The sequence below is a fragment of the Syngnathus acus genome, chromosome 9, assembly GCF_901709675.1.
Source record: "Syngnathus acus chromosome 9, fSynAcu1.2, whole genome shotgun sequence".
NCBI classification, from domain to species: domain Eukaryota; kingdom Metazoa; phylum Chordata; class Actinopteri; order Syngnathiformes; family Syngnathidae; genus Syngnathus; species Syngnathus acus.
This window is the reverse complement of record NC_051094.1, coordinates 10,487,666-10,504,240: the sequence shown is the minus strand read 5'-3', so window position 1 is coordinate 10,504,240 and position 16,575 is coordinate 10,487,666. Positions and strand designations below refer to the sequence as shown.

At 42.0% G+C, this 16,575-nt stretch overlaps 1 protein-coding gene across 3 annotated transcripts in view; it reads left to right on the top strand.

Annotated features, from left to right (window-relative positions):
- Window positions 1-16,575, top strand: part of LOC119126827 (tetratricopeptide repeat protein 28-like) — a 146,744-nt gene that overhangs the window by 103,403 nt on the left and 26,766 nt on the right. For all 3 annotated transcript variants that reach the window (XM_037258274.1, XM_037258273.1, XM_037258275.1), the window contains one exon: window positions 14,128-14,635. In XM_037258274.1, coding sequence (XP_037114169.1) covers window positions 14,128-14,635 — 508 coding nt within the window. The remainder of the gene's footprint in view (window positions 1-14,127; window positions 14,636-16,575) is intronic.

The following is a 16,575-nucleotide window of genomic DNA, read 5'->3' as shown; positions in this document are numbered from 1 at the left end:
GGCCCACATCGTATTATTAATGAGCCACCGCCTGCTCGGCCTAGTGGTTCAGAACACCTCTACGGCCAGCTCGCTTAACCATGAATCATGAAGGATGGACAGCTAGTGTCAACCAATGGGCCATGAACACAACTGGGAAACAAGGAGTGGTATGTTTACATGCTCTTTTGTCTATATAAATGGAACATCGACCTGTTTTTCTGCAATTTGTCGAATCTGCCGATTATTGCACTCAATTTGATGTTCGTTCTTCACAAGCAATTTGAATGTTTTGAGAAGACATTTCAGTTATTCCAACAGACTTTTACTGATCACGAGTTATTGCACAAGACACATGAGGCACACTGTTAAGTCCGCTCTAACAATACTGTACTTATGTCTAATAGCTACTGTGCAGTGGGTAAAATTAACCACTTCGCTGTTTGGAAGTGAAGTAGTTCATGTTATAATATCAGACCGTGTTTTTTTCTCACCTCCTCTTACAATCAATGGCAATGCTGAGGGACAGATTAGATGACAAATTAAGAGTGACACAGTCGGAGCAGACCATTCACTTTCCGCCGCGGTGCACTATATGGTTACAGACGAGAGCCAATAAATCATTTGGTATTGCACACGATTGGCCAACAGCGGTCCAACAGCTTCCAAATTTACACAGCAATGTTGATCGCTATAGATAACAAAAGTATTTTCCTATATCCCGACAGGTAGATTTGATGTTGCACGGTTAGAGGGATGAGACAAAATGTGCCCGCTCTTTTTTCATGTTGTCTGATGATAACGGATGGAGGCCGATGAAACGTACTCCAGCAGAGCGCTTGCTCACATGGTTTTGAATGTAACAAATTGCATCTGTGTCGCCAAGTGAAACAAATGTTTGGAGTGGTCGCATAAAGCTTGCTTTCAGGACACTTTTGGAACAGCCTACAAGTGACGCCGGGAGGAGAACGAAAGTGTCTGCTTTTAAAGTGTGAGATTAATTCATTTTCTGATCTCATCGGCCTAATCCTGAGTACTGAGCCGGTGAGTCATTTTCATGTGAATTCTGGTCCTTAGCCTCAGGGCAGTTGAAATGTTACTCACCAATGACTGAAATAGATTTCTGACTCCCTACTTCAGCTAAACCCAAGAGCGCCTTCTCCACCCCTTTGTCCTCTGTCCAGCCCAGCCCAGTCCCCGTCCAGAATGGCCGAAGAGCCATTTAAAGCTGCATCCCTCTCGCCAAGCCAATCGATAGAAAGGCTGTCAGCAAGATGAATGGAGGTTTTAGGAAGTCCATTTTAATGAAGGGGAAAGAGAGAGAGGAAGGGAAAGAGATGTTGCACTTGGATGAAGGGGAAAAGTCACAGCCGGTCGGTATGAATAAAAAGAAGGAAAGGGTGAGGAAAAAAGAGGGCAGTAACCAATGCGTGTGTACATGTATTGGATGTGTTTAGAATTATGAGTGGGCTCTTTAATAGTGTCTCCAGTGACGGACGAATGATTGTAAGGAGTGCATTGAGTTTGTTTAGCGGCAGCTCGTCCTAATTGTAGCTCAGTGGTATTAAATGAAGTACACCCCGAGACAAAAGCCTTTTAAGATTGGACTATAGGGATTTCATCTCATTGCAAACCTCAACATGAAATCTTTCGGGGTCATGAATTATGAAATCCTCTGTTCATGAATTATGTCAGTACCTCTGAGTAAACATATTTCCCAGAAAATAAATAATAAAAATCCCTAAATAGTAATTGCAAAAGACTTATTTAGTGCTCTATCTACACCATATGTAACTGGAACCGTTTTAAAAAGCCAGATGTTTGATATGCCATCGCCACAGAGTAAACAAATTACAACTCATCATGAAGGATTATGCACATTTGCATTCAAGAGATCAAAAATGTCGTTTTGTTTTCGGTCTGTTGTATAGGTATATTTTAAGGGCATAGCCTATATGTCATTATGCAGAAAAGGCTGCATGGTAATTAATGATCAGGAGTTAGAGGCAAAGGTTATTGGACCAGTCCACGGTATAGGCAACAATGTCCTCTGGGCATTGCCCTGACTCAACCCTGTTTTCACTCATCGCAGCCATTTCTGCCTGTGATTAGTCACGGCGACTTTACTGAAGTCAATTTATGCATCTTGCGATCTAGACAATTGCATAAAAAGAGAAAACCACAGGTGGCTCAGCATTTCTCTTTTTTCCCATTTAAACCATATGGGAAAAGTCCTCTTTCTTGTCTTTTTTCTTTAGCATTTTAATAGGAACTGAACTCATCCTTTTGTCAAAAGAGACTTGCTCTTACAAAAAAAGAGAACCATGAGTGCCAAGGCGAGAGGTCAGCGGAGCTCCAAGTACGCATTAGACATAGTGTCGGCACACACTGGGATGTCAGAGACAGCATTTATGCATTTTCAGGAAAAAGCCCTTTGCAAAGCCCCTGACATTGCGCCAAGGAGCGGAATTATAGCTGCTTAGTCTAGCTCAGTCCAAGCCTCCAAACAATACATATACACTAAGATATGCTTTCATTCCCTTTCTCATTCCGCCTCTCAACACTCCGTTTAGCTATTGTCCCATGTTAAGGCAGTGTCAGCATTCTTGTCCCTGTGGCACAATATTGAGCCCTTCTCCAATCTCTCTTGGATGGGAGCCTTCTCACTTTATGAGGAGATGGAATGTGTCTTTGCGGAATAAGCTCTGAGAAAGCAATAAAATTGACTGAAAATACGAGACCCCAAATGAGTGAAATGAAAGAACTAGGACAGAGGCCTACGGGTTTTTTCTAAATATACTTGACCATGTACTTCACTCACAAACTAAAACTTCTGACAGGCTGTTACTGGACTCACACCAGTGTCCTATCTAAAATACAGAATAAAGCCATGTGGCACAGAGATTGTAAAATATTCAGTTGCGAGACCTGAGGCAAAGTCTTCCCGGGTATTTTATTGTAGCGCAGTTCACTTCGGAAAATTTAGTAGCTATTGCTGGTGCTGTCATCAGATTTAATTGCAGCTTGTGGCAAGCTCTGATGGGAAGGACTTGGTTCCTTCGCGGTGCCACATTTTGCTCCACATACATTTTGCACACACTGAAATTCTTTTCACTTCTATTGTCCAGTGGTCTAATGGCTGCCAAAAACAGATCCATATTGTACTATTTTATTTTATTTTTGGTCGTAACAACAATGGTTATGTATGTTTGTGGTAATGTCCTTTGATTTCTGTGGAAACAGATCATTAAATAAAATCTGTGATGTAAGGCTTTTTTGATGATAGCATAATGCGACGTGATCATTTCTATTTACAGTAAATTGCCGATGCAGCCTTCACCGTCTGACTTTCACACCCACTGCAGAGGTGTCACTTCAGGAAGTGCAATAGATACCTAATATAGAATTTACTGCTGCTACTCGCATGTTTCAATAACGGACGGACTCAGAGAGGATACTTTGATTTTATGGTTTTGCGCCCATTTTTTTGAAGATTGCTTTGGCTGTAAAAAAAAAAGTGTTTTGTGTACCGCAATCAGTGAAAAGTGACTTTGAAATTAAACTTTAATTAAACATTCCCCCTATTTACATGCCAAGACTGTTTCAGTGTTTAACAGGAAATCGAGATGTTAATGTAATGTGGATGATATTCCCCTACAAGTAACAGCTTTATAATGTCCCTAAAATGAAACTCCCTCATAGCAGTCTCTCATCCGCTGCCTATTTAGTCTCGACATTTACAGGCTGCAACTTTTTTTTTGCCGCTGTTGATGAGGTAGATGTGCAGTGTGTGTTTTGGCGTGTGTCTCTGTCTAATGATTTGAGCCACTGTGAATGTGTGCGTGGCCACGTTTTTGACTTCATCGCCATTCAGAGAGGCTTAGCATGATTAGAGTAGTGTGATCCTCTGAGGAGTTAATGATGAGAGAAGCAGTCGCTCCACAGAGGCCAATCACACGCTACTCTCTGATGGCATGTGCAGCCTTATTCTGGTCTTTGTATTGTGCGTCGGCCTGCTAGTCTGTGTATACGCTGCATTGGTTTAAATGTGTGGCAATATACATGGTAGGATTTCGACTTTCTTTTTTAGCGCGAAAGCATTTGATACAATCAACTGCGAGATGTGATTCCAATGTCTGAGTGCTTGACGTTTGAGGGTTTATGGACAAATAAAGCGGAAGCAATAATTATACATCTTCATTATGTTGGTTTCAGACTGACAGATAGCTGAAGTACAGGGGGAGGATTGTAGCATTTTCTTTAGCTCAGGGCGACATGATGTGCTGTGGAGGCCAGTGGTGTTTCTCCCTTCCCCGCACTCCGGGGGACAGAGTGACAGGCTTAATGACACTGTCGGGGTTACAGCATATCTCCAACTCATTTTCCAGTGTGATTGAAGTTCGCTGTGGGTAGCGTTTCATCAGTGCTGAGCAGACAAAAGGGACCTTTCCACTGTTGCCTTTGTATTTGTGCACAGTTTGTGAACGCCTGCAGCTCCGAAGAGATGCAAGCATTGTCTTTATGGCTGTTATATGGACTGTGTCACAATCTCACATTCTCAGAGATGATGAGTTTGGTAGAAGCTTGTCTCTAGCGTGTACTCCACTTGTTTATTGCCTGCTATATACATATATATATATATATATATACACAGCAATGCGTTTGCCGGCAAACATTAAACACCAGTGTAGACAAATGAAATTCCATGTTGAGATTATTTTAACCAATGTTGTTTTTTTGTGGTACCTGACTCACAAAGAAACAAATTCCTTTTTGATTGAGAATTTTATTTGAGAAGAATCATACTAACACTATCGGAAAATACAGGCATTCTTTTGTATTGTTGGTTCACAATCTCAATTATATATCACTCCAAAGATGTTTTGCTTTGCTTTGGACACGATACAAAGATGAACTAACAAAAGTGAGAAAAGTGGGTGATTTGTTCATAAACGATCTAATATTTATCTCAATAAAGCTGTGTGCCCATTCCCGATACTGCCTTCTAAGTGACATTCTAGAGACTTGTCATACTTCAACATAAATTAGACCTCATCAGTTTGAAGCAGCAGATGTAGAACGAGTCATATAATGATTGTTGATGTTGGCTCCATTGCATCGCCCTCTGCTTTCCTTTCTCATTTTGACTCCCTTTGATTGGTCCCTCCAAATCTGATGGGTTAATCGCATAGCATGGCAGCGAAGCCTGCATCCTGCCTTGTAATGGTTGTGCAAACATCAACCTCGATTGCGCCATTCCCCCTTGCCAATGAAAAACAAAGGAAGCCACGCCGGAGTTTTCCTCATTTTCTTACGCCTGGTATAAAATGAATTCAATTGGTGCTGTATTGCTGCTGTAAGTCAGATGAGTCTATTTAGCTCTCCCAAAGCATACAAAGTTTCCTCTTGCGGAGAAAGTCAATGGGAGCCAACTGTTCCTCCTACACTGGTGAATCCCACATCTTACATTCTGTGACCTAGAACAACTGGCATTCCAGAAAAATCAGCCCTTCAAATTCTTACAACATCCCTGCACGACTGTTTGGTAAACATTTTCCTCTTTGCTAACCTTAACACTTTGTGTATCTTCCTCTATTAGGATTTGCTGCCAGCTCTTCCTTCAAAAGACTTGAGTTAAAGTAGCAGTGACAAATGTGTGTTTGGGTTTTCTGGGCGCAGGTTACTCTAAACATACGTGCATCTCAGGTGGCTCAGACGATATGCGAAAATAATTTGTGGTTGAGGGGCTGTAACTATCACTCTTCCGCTATGTCTTCTATTATGCCAAGGGCAAGAGATGCAATCAGGGGCCCTGCCAGCAACTATTTACCCTCCCTGTCAATCAGAGTCTGGTGGCGTGCGCTCACAGCCGGAGGCAGCGCTGGCAGGTGGTCCAGTATCGCCCACAAAACATGTCTTAAAAGCAAGCTATTATTTTCTGATCCCCCTTTGCTTTTTATCTGCACCAAATGCTTTTCTACAACTTGACCCGTACGGGTGATGATTTTTATCCTTTTTTTCGACCTGATTATCTGCCGACCATATTAACCAGCAAATGCAGAGCATCAGCCAAGCGCTGCTCTATGCGTCTGATCCGAAAACACGCATTTTATTCCTCTGTTCAAACATGCGCACATGATATTTAAAATAGGGACATAGTCCACTCTACACCTCCAAATAGGCATATATTTCTTATATGGGACAACTTGAAGATGAATGTCACAGGGATTTAATTTCTATCATGCTATGCTGAGTTCATGTCATGGTCTTGAAGTCATGTCACAGTAGAAGCTGCTGATAGGCACTTTTTGTGCAGGGGCTATGTGTGCATGTATGAATAATGTGTTTGCTTATGTGATGATAAAACCCAAAGTGGGATCCTCTTTTTCGTGAGAATTTCTCTCTCCTTGGTGATAAATAGAAGAGCTCGGTGATGTTGAAAGATTTGGGTTATTCTGCTAGAGCTTGGAGGTTCCTTCAGTGAAGCGTGAAGGCACTTTAGAGGTGCTCCACTTGCCTTCAAGTTCCACCAAGTGCAGGTGTACAGCTCATGCTGGATGCTGCAGGTTGCTCACGTCACAGTCATCACCTGCAACACTCGTGCCAAGCTTGTAATTACATTTACGGAATAAAAGCGCAGAGGGCAGAAGGGATTTGTGCATTGGGTTTGAGGTCCTTTAGTTAAATAGCATGTCATTGCAAATTTACTCAACCAGTATGATAGAGTCTGATGGCACGAGTTGGAATGGGCGATGTTTTTTGTTGGCCTTTTAAACTACAGGTGAGAGATAAGCAGTGGCTTCTGTCAAATATTTCTCATCCATTCAGTGAATAACATTTTCTGGCAGAAGCAAGGAGTTCCACATACTGTATCTATGGCCAAACTATTCCAAACTATTCAAATTAATTTAATTTAAAGAAACAAGAAATCATAGACAACATCAAACCAATTTATAACTTTTTGATGTGCGGCTTTGAGCTATATTGTGACCGATTCATTAGTTCATCACTATCCATTTCATCTAATATAGAGATGCATTTTTGTAACATCTGCTTCTCATATGTCTAATAAATCACAAAATGAAGGCAAAGTACGAGAAGCCCTTCTGTCTTAAGCTGATTATGCCACCATGAAAATGAAGACCCGCTTCCCAACCTGATTGTACCGTGTGATAAAAAGAAGCCAACTCTAGTACTGAAGTCTGAACACGGAGACACTCCAACCTATGGCATTTTGAAATATAATGTCACAAAGATAAAACTTAGGAGTTTCATTTTTAACTGACACGGGGGGGGATGATACTGTTTATTCCATTTTTGATGTGTATTACAGGAACACATGACGTTGAAGTTCATATTTGACTGATGCTCGAGTGCTTGAGTGCAATGCTCACTCACATCAATACAAATTGTCTTTAGCAATTCAACATCCTCCTTGGTGTTTAAAACTCACGTTTGCCTCAACAAAAAGAAAGCAGCATTTGGAAGCAGGCATGAATCAATTTCATCAAAATTTAGTTTAAGCATGAGTTACTGTTGTTGAATGGATTAGGGGTGGTGCGCAAAAGTGTCTCCATGAGAACTGTGCGGTGCTGACACTGGCTTCATTTTTTTCTTTGTGCCAGCATGCTCCAAGCAACAGCTCTGCTGTAGATCAATATGATCTAGCTCTCTTAAACCTGAACCTGTGTAATTCTATCTCTTTTCTCCTCTGTAATCGCCATAGCTCCTCTGCTCTCTTTCCACACCTTCCCAAACTGAAAAGGTCTTCTTCTTCCTGTCATAGAAAAGTGTTGCACCATATACTGTCGCATGTCAGACCTGATTTGTCCAGCTCATATCCACATGCCGTCAAAACATCCTTGAATGACCAAGGAGTGCAACGTCCTTGGATTGACTACCCGGCTTCCCGCTGAATGCTGTCATGCAGCTGGGGCCCTGCAAGCTGTGCTTTATTTGGCACTGTGTCAGAATCAACTAGAAGCCATGACAACAGCAAGTTGGCTTCTGAAAGATAGGTTGATTAAAATGCATATTTTTTTATTAATTCATTATTAGTTTGATGTCATTCCAACCAGCTGTGATCAATCTAGTGGGTTAACACAGCAAGATCCCCTCCGTAAAGTTCTAGTTTCAGCTCCATTGACCAAACGGCTTCTGAAGATTTTGATATGTACCGTATTTTCCGCACTATAAGGCGCACCTAAAAACCTCAAATTTTCTCAAAAGCCGACAGTGCGCCTTATAATCAGGTGCGCCTTATATATGGACCAATATTGAGCCACTACAGCAGGCGTGTCCAAAGTCCGGCCCGCGGGCCAAATGTATATATCTTATATATGGACAAAGTTTTAAAATGGGCCATTCGTTGAAGGTGCGCCTTATAATCCGGTGCGCCTTATATATGGACTAAATTTTAAAATGGGCCATTCATTCAAGGTGCGCCTTATAATCCGGTGCGCCTTATAGTGCGGAAAATACGGTACTCCTTTGTGTATTTCCATTTCCCCTAGGAGATGAGGTAACATTTTCCTTTTCATCGAATATGTCATGACAATATAGCCAAGAATCTTACCAAGCAACAGAGTTCAGATTCAAATAGTGTTTCTCGATGGAAACGGACTGAGATTTCTGTTGCTTGTTCACTCAGAATGAATTTAACCACTCCTCAAGGCTATTAGTGTAAAGACGTAAACACTAAGCAAGCATTATGCCCCTCTTTTTGCAAGCTTAGAGGCTCTTATAAAGTGGCATGCCTTGATGTTTACCTCAAACCCATCCTGAAATTACTTTCAAACACCACTGTGATTTCCTTTCCTGTCACCACAAGGTCTCTAAAGAATTGATTCCCTTCTCCGGCAGACATCACATAGCTATGCCTGTGGAGATTTGACTTGAGCACAGAAATAAGCAGAAAGCCTTCAAGGCTTTGCTCTGATTTAGAGTACATTAAAATCCATTCACAGTGCCCTGCTCCCCCAGCGTGCCACCACTTTAGTTTTCTCCACAACTCGAGTTTATATTCATGTGTTTATATATCAGAGGGCAGGAGGGTCTGCCTCTGTGTCAGAACAATGCTGACATCCTGTCACAGGGGAGCAGTGCTGTGACAAAAGTGTGGGGTTGGAGCAGGGGTCGTGTGGAGGACATGTCCAACGGTATCCAAGAGCCAAGCAACTTGCTGCCCTCTCTTAATTTTCCTCACCAATATTCAGCCATTTCTTTACACACAAATTTCTTTTTAAGTGTTACGTCTGAGAATATCAGCCTCCTGAATAGAAAACTCAAATTTTCCACAAACTCCAGTGGAGACTGTGGGATTCAGTTTGACTTTGCGGCTCTTCTGATTTCTTCCTCTCGACTGTTTGCCACCAGTGCCTGTCGTATTGCCGCAAACAGGCTTGGAAAAAATACACAGACAGCATAAATGTGGCCACACACACACATACACATGCACGCAAATATAACCCACAAGCCTTAAGATACTCTCGAAGTAAGGACATTTGAGGGAATGTATACTGGGTCTCACCGCAAATGATCTCCCATTTAGCCTGGCACCACTGTATAGACTACCCACAGCTCAGACAAAAAAAAGGCTTTTTCACAAGCCAAATCACTACTCCATCCTGTGTGTATCATTAGTTAACCCCGTGCAATTCCCCATAGCTCTGCATCTTGTTGCTGCTCGTACAGTCGAGGTGTGTGTGTCCGCGCACACGTGCGTGTGTGATGTAGAGAGAGTGATGTAGCAGACAGCGTGGAAGCTGTCACGAGTGCCCTTAACCGTAGTTTGACCTTTAGTGACAGTCAATCCTTTTGTGAATGCGTCCCGTGAAGACTAATGGAATTAGCAAGCTTCGGGCCCTCTGGCGTCACCTATCTATGAGCTGGAGGTTGCATAGGTCACAAATGAACAAGTGGCTCCTGTGCTATCAGTATGTCACACTGCCAGTGAATCAGATTAGTTCTGATGATTAATTTGAGAAATTGGCGAACAGCTAGTTAATGCGATGCTCAAAAAAAAAAACTCGCTAAAAATAGAATTTTTGCAGGGTTGTTGTTGTTGATCTGTGTTTTTGGTAACAGCAGATATGGCCGACCAGCAGGACTATTATCTTTGAATCCGAGACGATAAAAGTGGGGTCAAGATCAGTAATTTCGTCTCTTATCTGTGTGAGTGTGTGTTTAAGAGCGCACTCAGCCACAGCTGTACCTACCTTCGCTTGGCAAAGCACAACATTCCCCTGCTTTAAAAAACAGAAGGTTTCGATATGGCCGAGTGACTGTCATTTGGCCAATTTAATTGTGGCTCCTGTGGGATCCATATCCATGTGCAAATACCAGACCGGGAAAGAGAATGAAATATAAATCTGTAAAGCTCGATCAATATTTTATCATCTCTTTCCCGCCCCCAACATCCACATCCACCAACATGCCTTCTTCATACAACACCCTCATGTTTTCACCCAATGCAGAAATGTTGGTTTGTATTACTTTTGGAGCGTTGTTGTTCTGGTGTGTTGTGTGTTCATTACATTGATAGAGAGATGTTTCCTTTTACTGTCAAGATGCATTTGTAGCAGGGAATCCAGATAGGTGGACGGCCTCAGCGTGGGGATGTCTTTAGCATTTTCTCTTCTCATTCTTCAAACACAGTCTCTCCCATCGCTTTTATTTGCCCCCCCCCCCATTACCTCCACAAACCACCATGCACACACACACACACCGAATACCCTCTAGTGTTCACCACCAGCTAGCTGCTCATGCTGCTGGAGCCTGGCTTGTTAAGGGAAACGCTGGTGCATGGTTTCCCTCACCTTCCCTCTGCAGTGCCTTTTAATTAGCCAGCTGGATTTCTTGTGTGTGTGTGCGCATATGTGCATGTTCTTGTGTTACACATTGATAAATCTGAAAATTCAGATTGTGGCGACTCACCACCCATAAATCAGATTTTTGTTTTTTTTAGATAAAGTTAGACAAGTTGTGGTTAGGCTCGAGGGAAATTAATGTCATTGTTATGTCCTCTATAGTGATGGAAACACTGAATTGTTTGTGCTCTTTAATTTGGAAATGTGGGTTTTTGTGTTGTGTTCGCATGCAACACTAGTCCTTCCAGTCACATGACACATTATGCTGATTATTATGCTTGTAGTTAATAATATTTATCTGGTATTTATTGTCAAAAAATACTCGTTGGCCATTCATTGGGTGTCTGATTCACAGACATTTCTTAGATCTAAGCACTCTTTTTTAATCGCAGTTTATGCCTGTGTACAAATTTTTTCATTATTTTGGTCCACACAAAGCAAATGATGATCGAGAAAAAAATAATATACTCAAGCAATGCTGCTCGCCCTCATGTCGGTCTGCTACTCCGTCCACTCATCACATTTTACCTTTATCAACACGCATGTTGATGGTCATCTAGTCTTCTCCCCTAAACCATCCATTATTTATTGAAGTTGTCCTGTGAGTGCCACAAGTTGATCATTTTTCCCATTGAAGAATATCAGCGCTCAAATGTCGAGTGGGCGAACATGCTCAACTAAGGAGATGTTTTGTTTTCACGGAGGCATTGACATATCCTACAAGTAGAAACACTACAGGCTAGCTTGAGTTAACAGTAAATTGCCGGCCAGTGTGAGCAATAAAAATATAACAGTGACTAAGAGCCACAGAACTCATACTATCGATATCAGCGCTGCTACATGACATAAGAGGGAAATTACGATTCATTACTCCTTGCATATGCTATGAAAGCAACCATTCGTCTAATGTCTTACTGAATATAAACAGACATAGAAGAGGAGTTCATAGAGGAGAATTCGAAACGGATCTTAAGCCACTCTCCTTGCCAGGAGTATAAAATAGTCTCGAATATCCAAGAATTTGTGATCATCCATCCCCTGCCATCTCCCTCTGAATTTGTCCTGTCTGCTCCCAGCTTACCTTCCAATTAGGAGACCATCAGTACATGTTTGCTGATCAACTCGTTGGATATCTCGAGTTTTAAATTCAATCAAATCACTTCCAACAAGTACTGTACAATCACGTCTGCCCAGTGATGCCAGTAATGCTTTATTTAGTAACGCATGGTTTGACTTGCATCCTCCTCTATGTCTTTTGATCACTTAAATTTTAAAAGGGCTGGTCCCTGTAGTCGTGCCTCTGTTATTGTCAAGGTAGGCTCCTCATTATCTTGGCCTCCATCTGAGAAGAGAATGCAGCGATGCAGTCTCTCTTTAGAAGGACACATCAGAGCGACTCATCTGTGTTGGCAAAAGATATTGTGGTCTTGCTTTATAGGTGCACTCTGAAGTCAGGCAGATGTGGAATCCTCTGTTTTCTGCTCACAAAAGGGAAAGTTTGAGAGAGCAAGCTAGGCATCAAAAGGTGCATGCAATTGAGCAGCCTCAGATAGGCTATCTTGGAACATGAAACAGCAACAGTTTCTGACGGAGTGTAATTGCATCCCTGGGCCTGTGTAATGCCTTGTTGCGTCTTTAAACTTGAGTAAAGTGCTGAGAGTCCTTGTGTCAGCAGGTAATTGGTTGCAGACATCAGCAGCAACTTGAAGTGAAGGAAATAAGCTTTGGTAGGTTGCTATTCCGTTTGTGCATTTTATGTGAGAAAAATAACCAATGAAATGTAGCGTTTGCCCTTGTGCGGGACCATTATAGTATTGATTTTTTTCTTTTTTAAATCAACAATGTACTTTGGTTTTCATTTTTGCAAAGGTTCAGAATTTCATTACGTGGCCCCAGGGCCAACCAAAGAGTGTATTTTAGTACATTTGAATTAGTACATTACAAAATTCTCATAATACTGTTCTTGTATGTTATTATTGTCTAAACAGTACATGTAGGTAAACAGTTAAGTTTAACTCATGAAATCGTTCAAAACTAGCATTAGCTGTTATTGACATTCACCACCACCCAGTCTATGTTGTCGGCTTGATAGTGACCTTCCTTGTCAGAATGAATGTCCCCTCCGGTGGCCTGAGTTCCAACTTTTTCCTGGCGTGTATTGGATGGGTGGGACCTGCGGAAAGAGTTGCTTTATTAGCTGGTCGTGTGAGATTAATTGAACATCTGTTCATGCAGAGAAAGCTGACCCCAGTCGCAGCTGTTTACCCTTCGTATAAACATCTAATAAGTCTCCTCTGGTTATGTGCCTTGGAGATGTTCACATTGACTAAAGTATTTATTATTTTTCTTTTAATGTAAAAGAAATGTAATGACATTGAAAAAAAACATTGATCACTTGCAGGCTGTTAAGTGCATGCCATGCTTTGTGTCGTATCATTTGTAAATGTGTGTTGATATGAGAATAATGAGTCTTTGAATATTTGGAAACTCAACTTTAAAGAACAGTTAGGAAATAAATGAGTAATAAAATAAAATAATAATATACTAAAATAGTCGTAATAAAAGCAGCAACTCAAAATAAATGCCCACCTAGTGGCATTGTGGTTCATATGAGAAGGTAATTGGACACTGTGACATATGACATAATAAAAAAGAAAAGCAAAAAAAGCTGTTTACATTTTGCTGAACTGTTTTTTGCGGTGCAATTTGTTGTTATTGCAGTACCGTTTTGACTATTGGAATGTACTTGTGGAAAGGGCATGAAAGATAGGGGAAAATATGCAGAAATATTTTGTCTGATAGCATTCCTGCCAGAAGCGAGAAAGTCAGGCAGTTAACCCCCACCCCCCACCCCCCCACACCCCCCGCACAGGTTGACAGTGAAGCGAAAACCCTTCTACTCACCCGGCTGTTTACCACTTTCTTTGTTCCGTTGTCGGTAGCACGCCATGAAGTATGATTGCAGTTGGCAAACTGGCGGCTTTGAAACAAACCTACTGCTGTGCTGATATGCATCACACTTTACCCCCTTCCTTGCTTTGCAACCTCTGAATCAAATGAGGTTGTCTTGGTCAGTTGGTTTCGAAGCAGTAAGCCTTTCTCAGTGAATTTAGAAAGGCTTTTTCTTTCTGGATTAAAATTTGCAGGCATAGTGGGGACATTTTCACAACAAAGCCAGTCAAATAATTATTCTTAATTAAATGTGTGTGTAGATAATTGAATTTCACCAACGTGTTTTTGTGCTAAACCCTGCTCTCTCTCTCTCTCTCTCTGTCTTTAGGCTGCTTCAATGGCCCTGAGCAGCTTGGGTCATGTGTACACAGCCATCGGGGACTACCCAAATGCACTGGCCAGCCACAAGCAGTGTGTTCTGCTGGCTAAGCAGTCCAAGGATCAGCTTTCGGAGGCACGGGAGCTGGGCAACATGGGTGCTGTCTACATTGCCATGGGAGACTTTGACAATGCCGTCCAATGCCACGAGCAGCACTTGGGTATCGCCAAGGCGCTTGAAAATAAGCGGGAGGAAGCTCGGGCCTACAGTAACCTAGGCAGCGCCTACCACTATCACCGAAACTTTGACAAGGCCATGTCTTACCACACTCACGTGCTGGAGCTCGCCCAGGAACTGGAAGAAAAGTCCATCGAGATGAGAGCGTATGCGGGCCTGGGGCATGCCGCTCGCTGCATGCAGGACCTGGAGAGGGCAAAGCAGTATCATGAACAGCAGCTGTCCATAGCTGAAGGTTTGAAAGACAGAGCTGCAGAGGGAAGGGCCTCCTCCAATCTTGGTATGTATGCAAAACACAGACTTACTAACCATGCTTGCAATTCAAACTTGAGTTAGTGACGTGCACGTACTGTAATGTTAACAAACTTAAAAACACAATGATACACACTGCAGTTAAATGAAAATGTTATAGAACATTAATGTGTAAGTTTAGAATGTTTATGGCTGCATGAGATTTTGTTTAAAATTTTATATAACAACATATAATAAGTATACGTAATAGCATGTCTGCACAAGTAGCAGAGTAGATAATAAAAACATTATATTTCAAAGTCAAAGTCAAAGTCAGCTTTATTGTCAATCCCTTCATATGTCAAGACACACAAAGAAACCGAAATTCCGTTTCCTCCATCCCACGGTGACGAGACATACAAGTAGGCGACACAAAACAAAAACAAGAAGGCACAAACCATAACCATTTGAATACTTTTCCAAAATGAGTTGCCTCCGCTGGGTGTCCGGACTCTCCTTTAGAGATAGGGTGAGAAGCTCGGTCATTCGGGAAGGACTCGGAGTCGACCCGCTGCTCCTCTGTGTTAAGAAGAGCCAGATGACATGGCTCGGGCATTTGATTAGAATACCTCTTGGATGCTTTCCCGGTGAGGTGTTCTGGACGTGTCCCACCAGAAGGAAGGAAACCCACGCTGGAGAGACAATGTCTCCCGGCTGGCCTGGGAACGCCTTGGGATTCTTCCGAAAGAGCTTTAAAAAGTGTCTGGTTAGAGGGAAGTTTGGGCTTCCCTGCTGAAGCTGCTGCCTCCGCGACCTGACCCCAGATAACCGGTAGATAATGGATGGATGAATATTTTAATACTTTATGGAACACAATTGAGGATGCACTATTGGCATGACCCTCGACTGTTCTGTGTCTCAGATGACCCTTTTGAAAAATTGATTGTCCACCCCTGCCATAGATTGTCTAAGAGGATCAGGTCTGTTGAGTTTGCTGGCCAATCAAGCGCAGTAATATCATGCTTATTGAACAAGCGTTTCGTTGTTCTGGCAGGGTGTGCAGGTGCCAACTCCTGCTGGTGCATGAAACCAGCATTTCCATAAAATAGCGGAAGGGGGCATAAAATGCTCGGAAATGCACAGTTAAAAGCTGCATTGACACAGTCACAGTGGCCCAACACTGGAGAGCTTGTGGCACCCAAACTCACAGACCATAGAAAATTTACACTCGATTTTGAGCAACTGGGATTGTGTGCCGCTACACTCTTACCTCAAAATCTGGGTCCGGTGCAGTTTTAAAAAGAAACATATCATTTGCTTGAACCAAATTTGAATTGATTCTTTCTTGGACGATGCCCCACACCCTAAACAAACTTTTATGGAAACGGGCAGAAGTAATTTCTTGTGTTTGTGTAAAACTAAAACCACCAAGCTCCTCATAGGATCATTACAGAATAACCAGGAAGTTGTATCATAGTGGTATTCTCATATATGTACCTTCACATAAAAAGCTCATTTTCATGAGAAAAAATACAATCTGACCTATCACCGTGCCCCTTTCCGCTGCCTTGCACTGAAACGATAATCGATTAAATGTGGGGGAAGGAAATGATGGATCTTTCCTTGAAACTTAGATGTTGGTCGCAAAATCTTCCCTCTCAAAAAAGTGCATAACCTAATAATTGTATTATATATTTCAGGAAAAATGAATAAAATAATGTCTCTTTAGATATTGACTACTCCATGAGATAAATGCTGTGCCCATTTTGCTGTATTTAGTGCAGCAATTACAACCTCCACTGTCTGAATTATGATAGCTATCAAAGCAGTACTAACCTTGATTCTAATGGACAACGAAAAGAGCCCTAATAGTTCTTCCAGATGATTTAGTCTTAACCTATGTGTAAAAACTGTCCGAGTGGAGAGTCGAGGTTAATCAACGCAACATAAATTGAAGCTGCGATTTGACCCGTCTAAATGGTGCACATC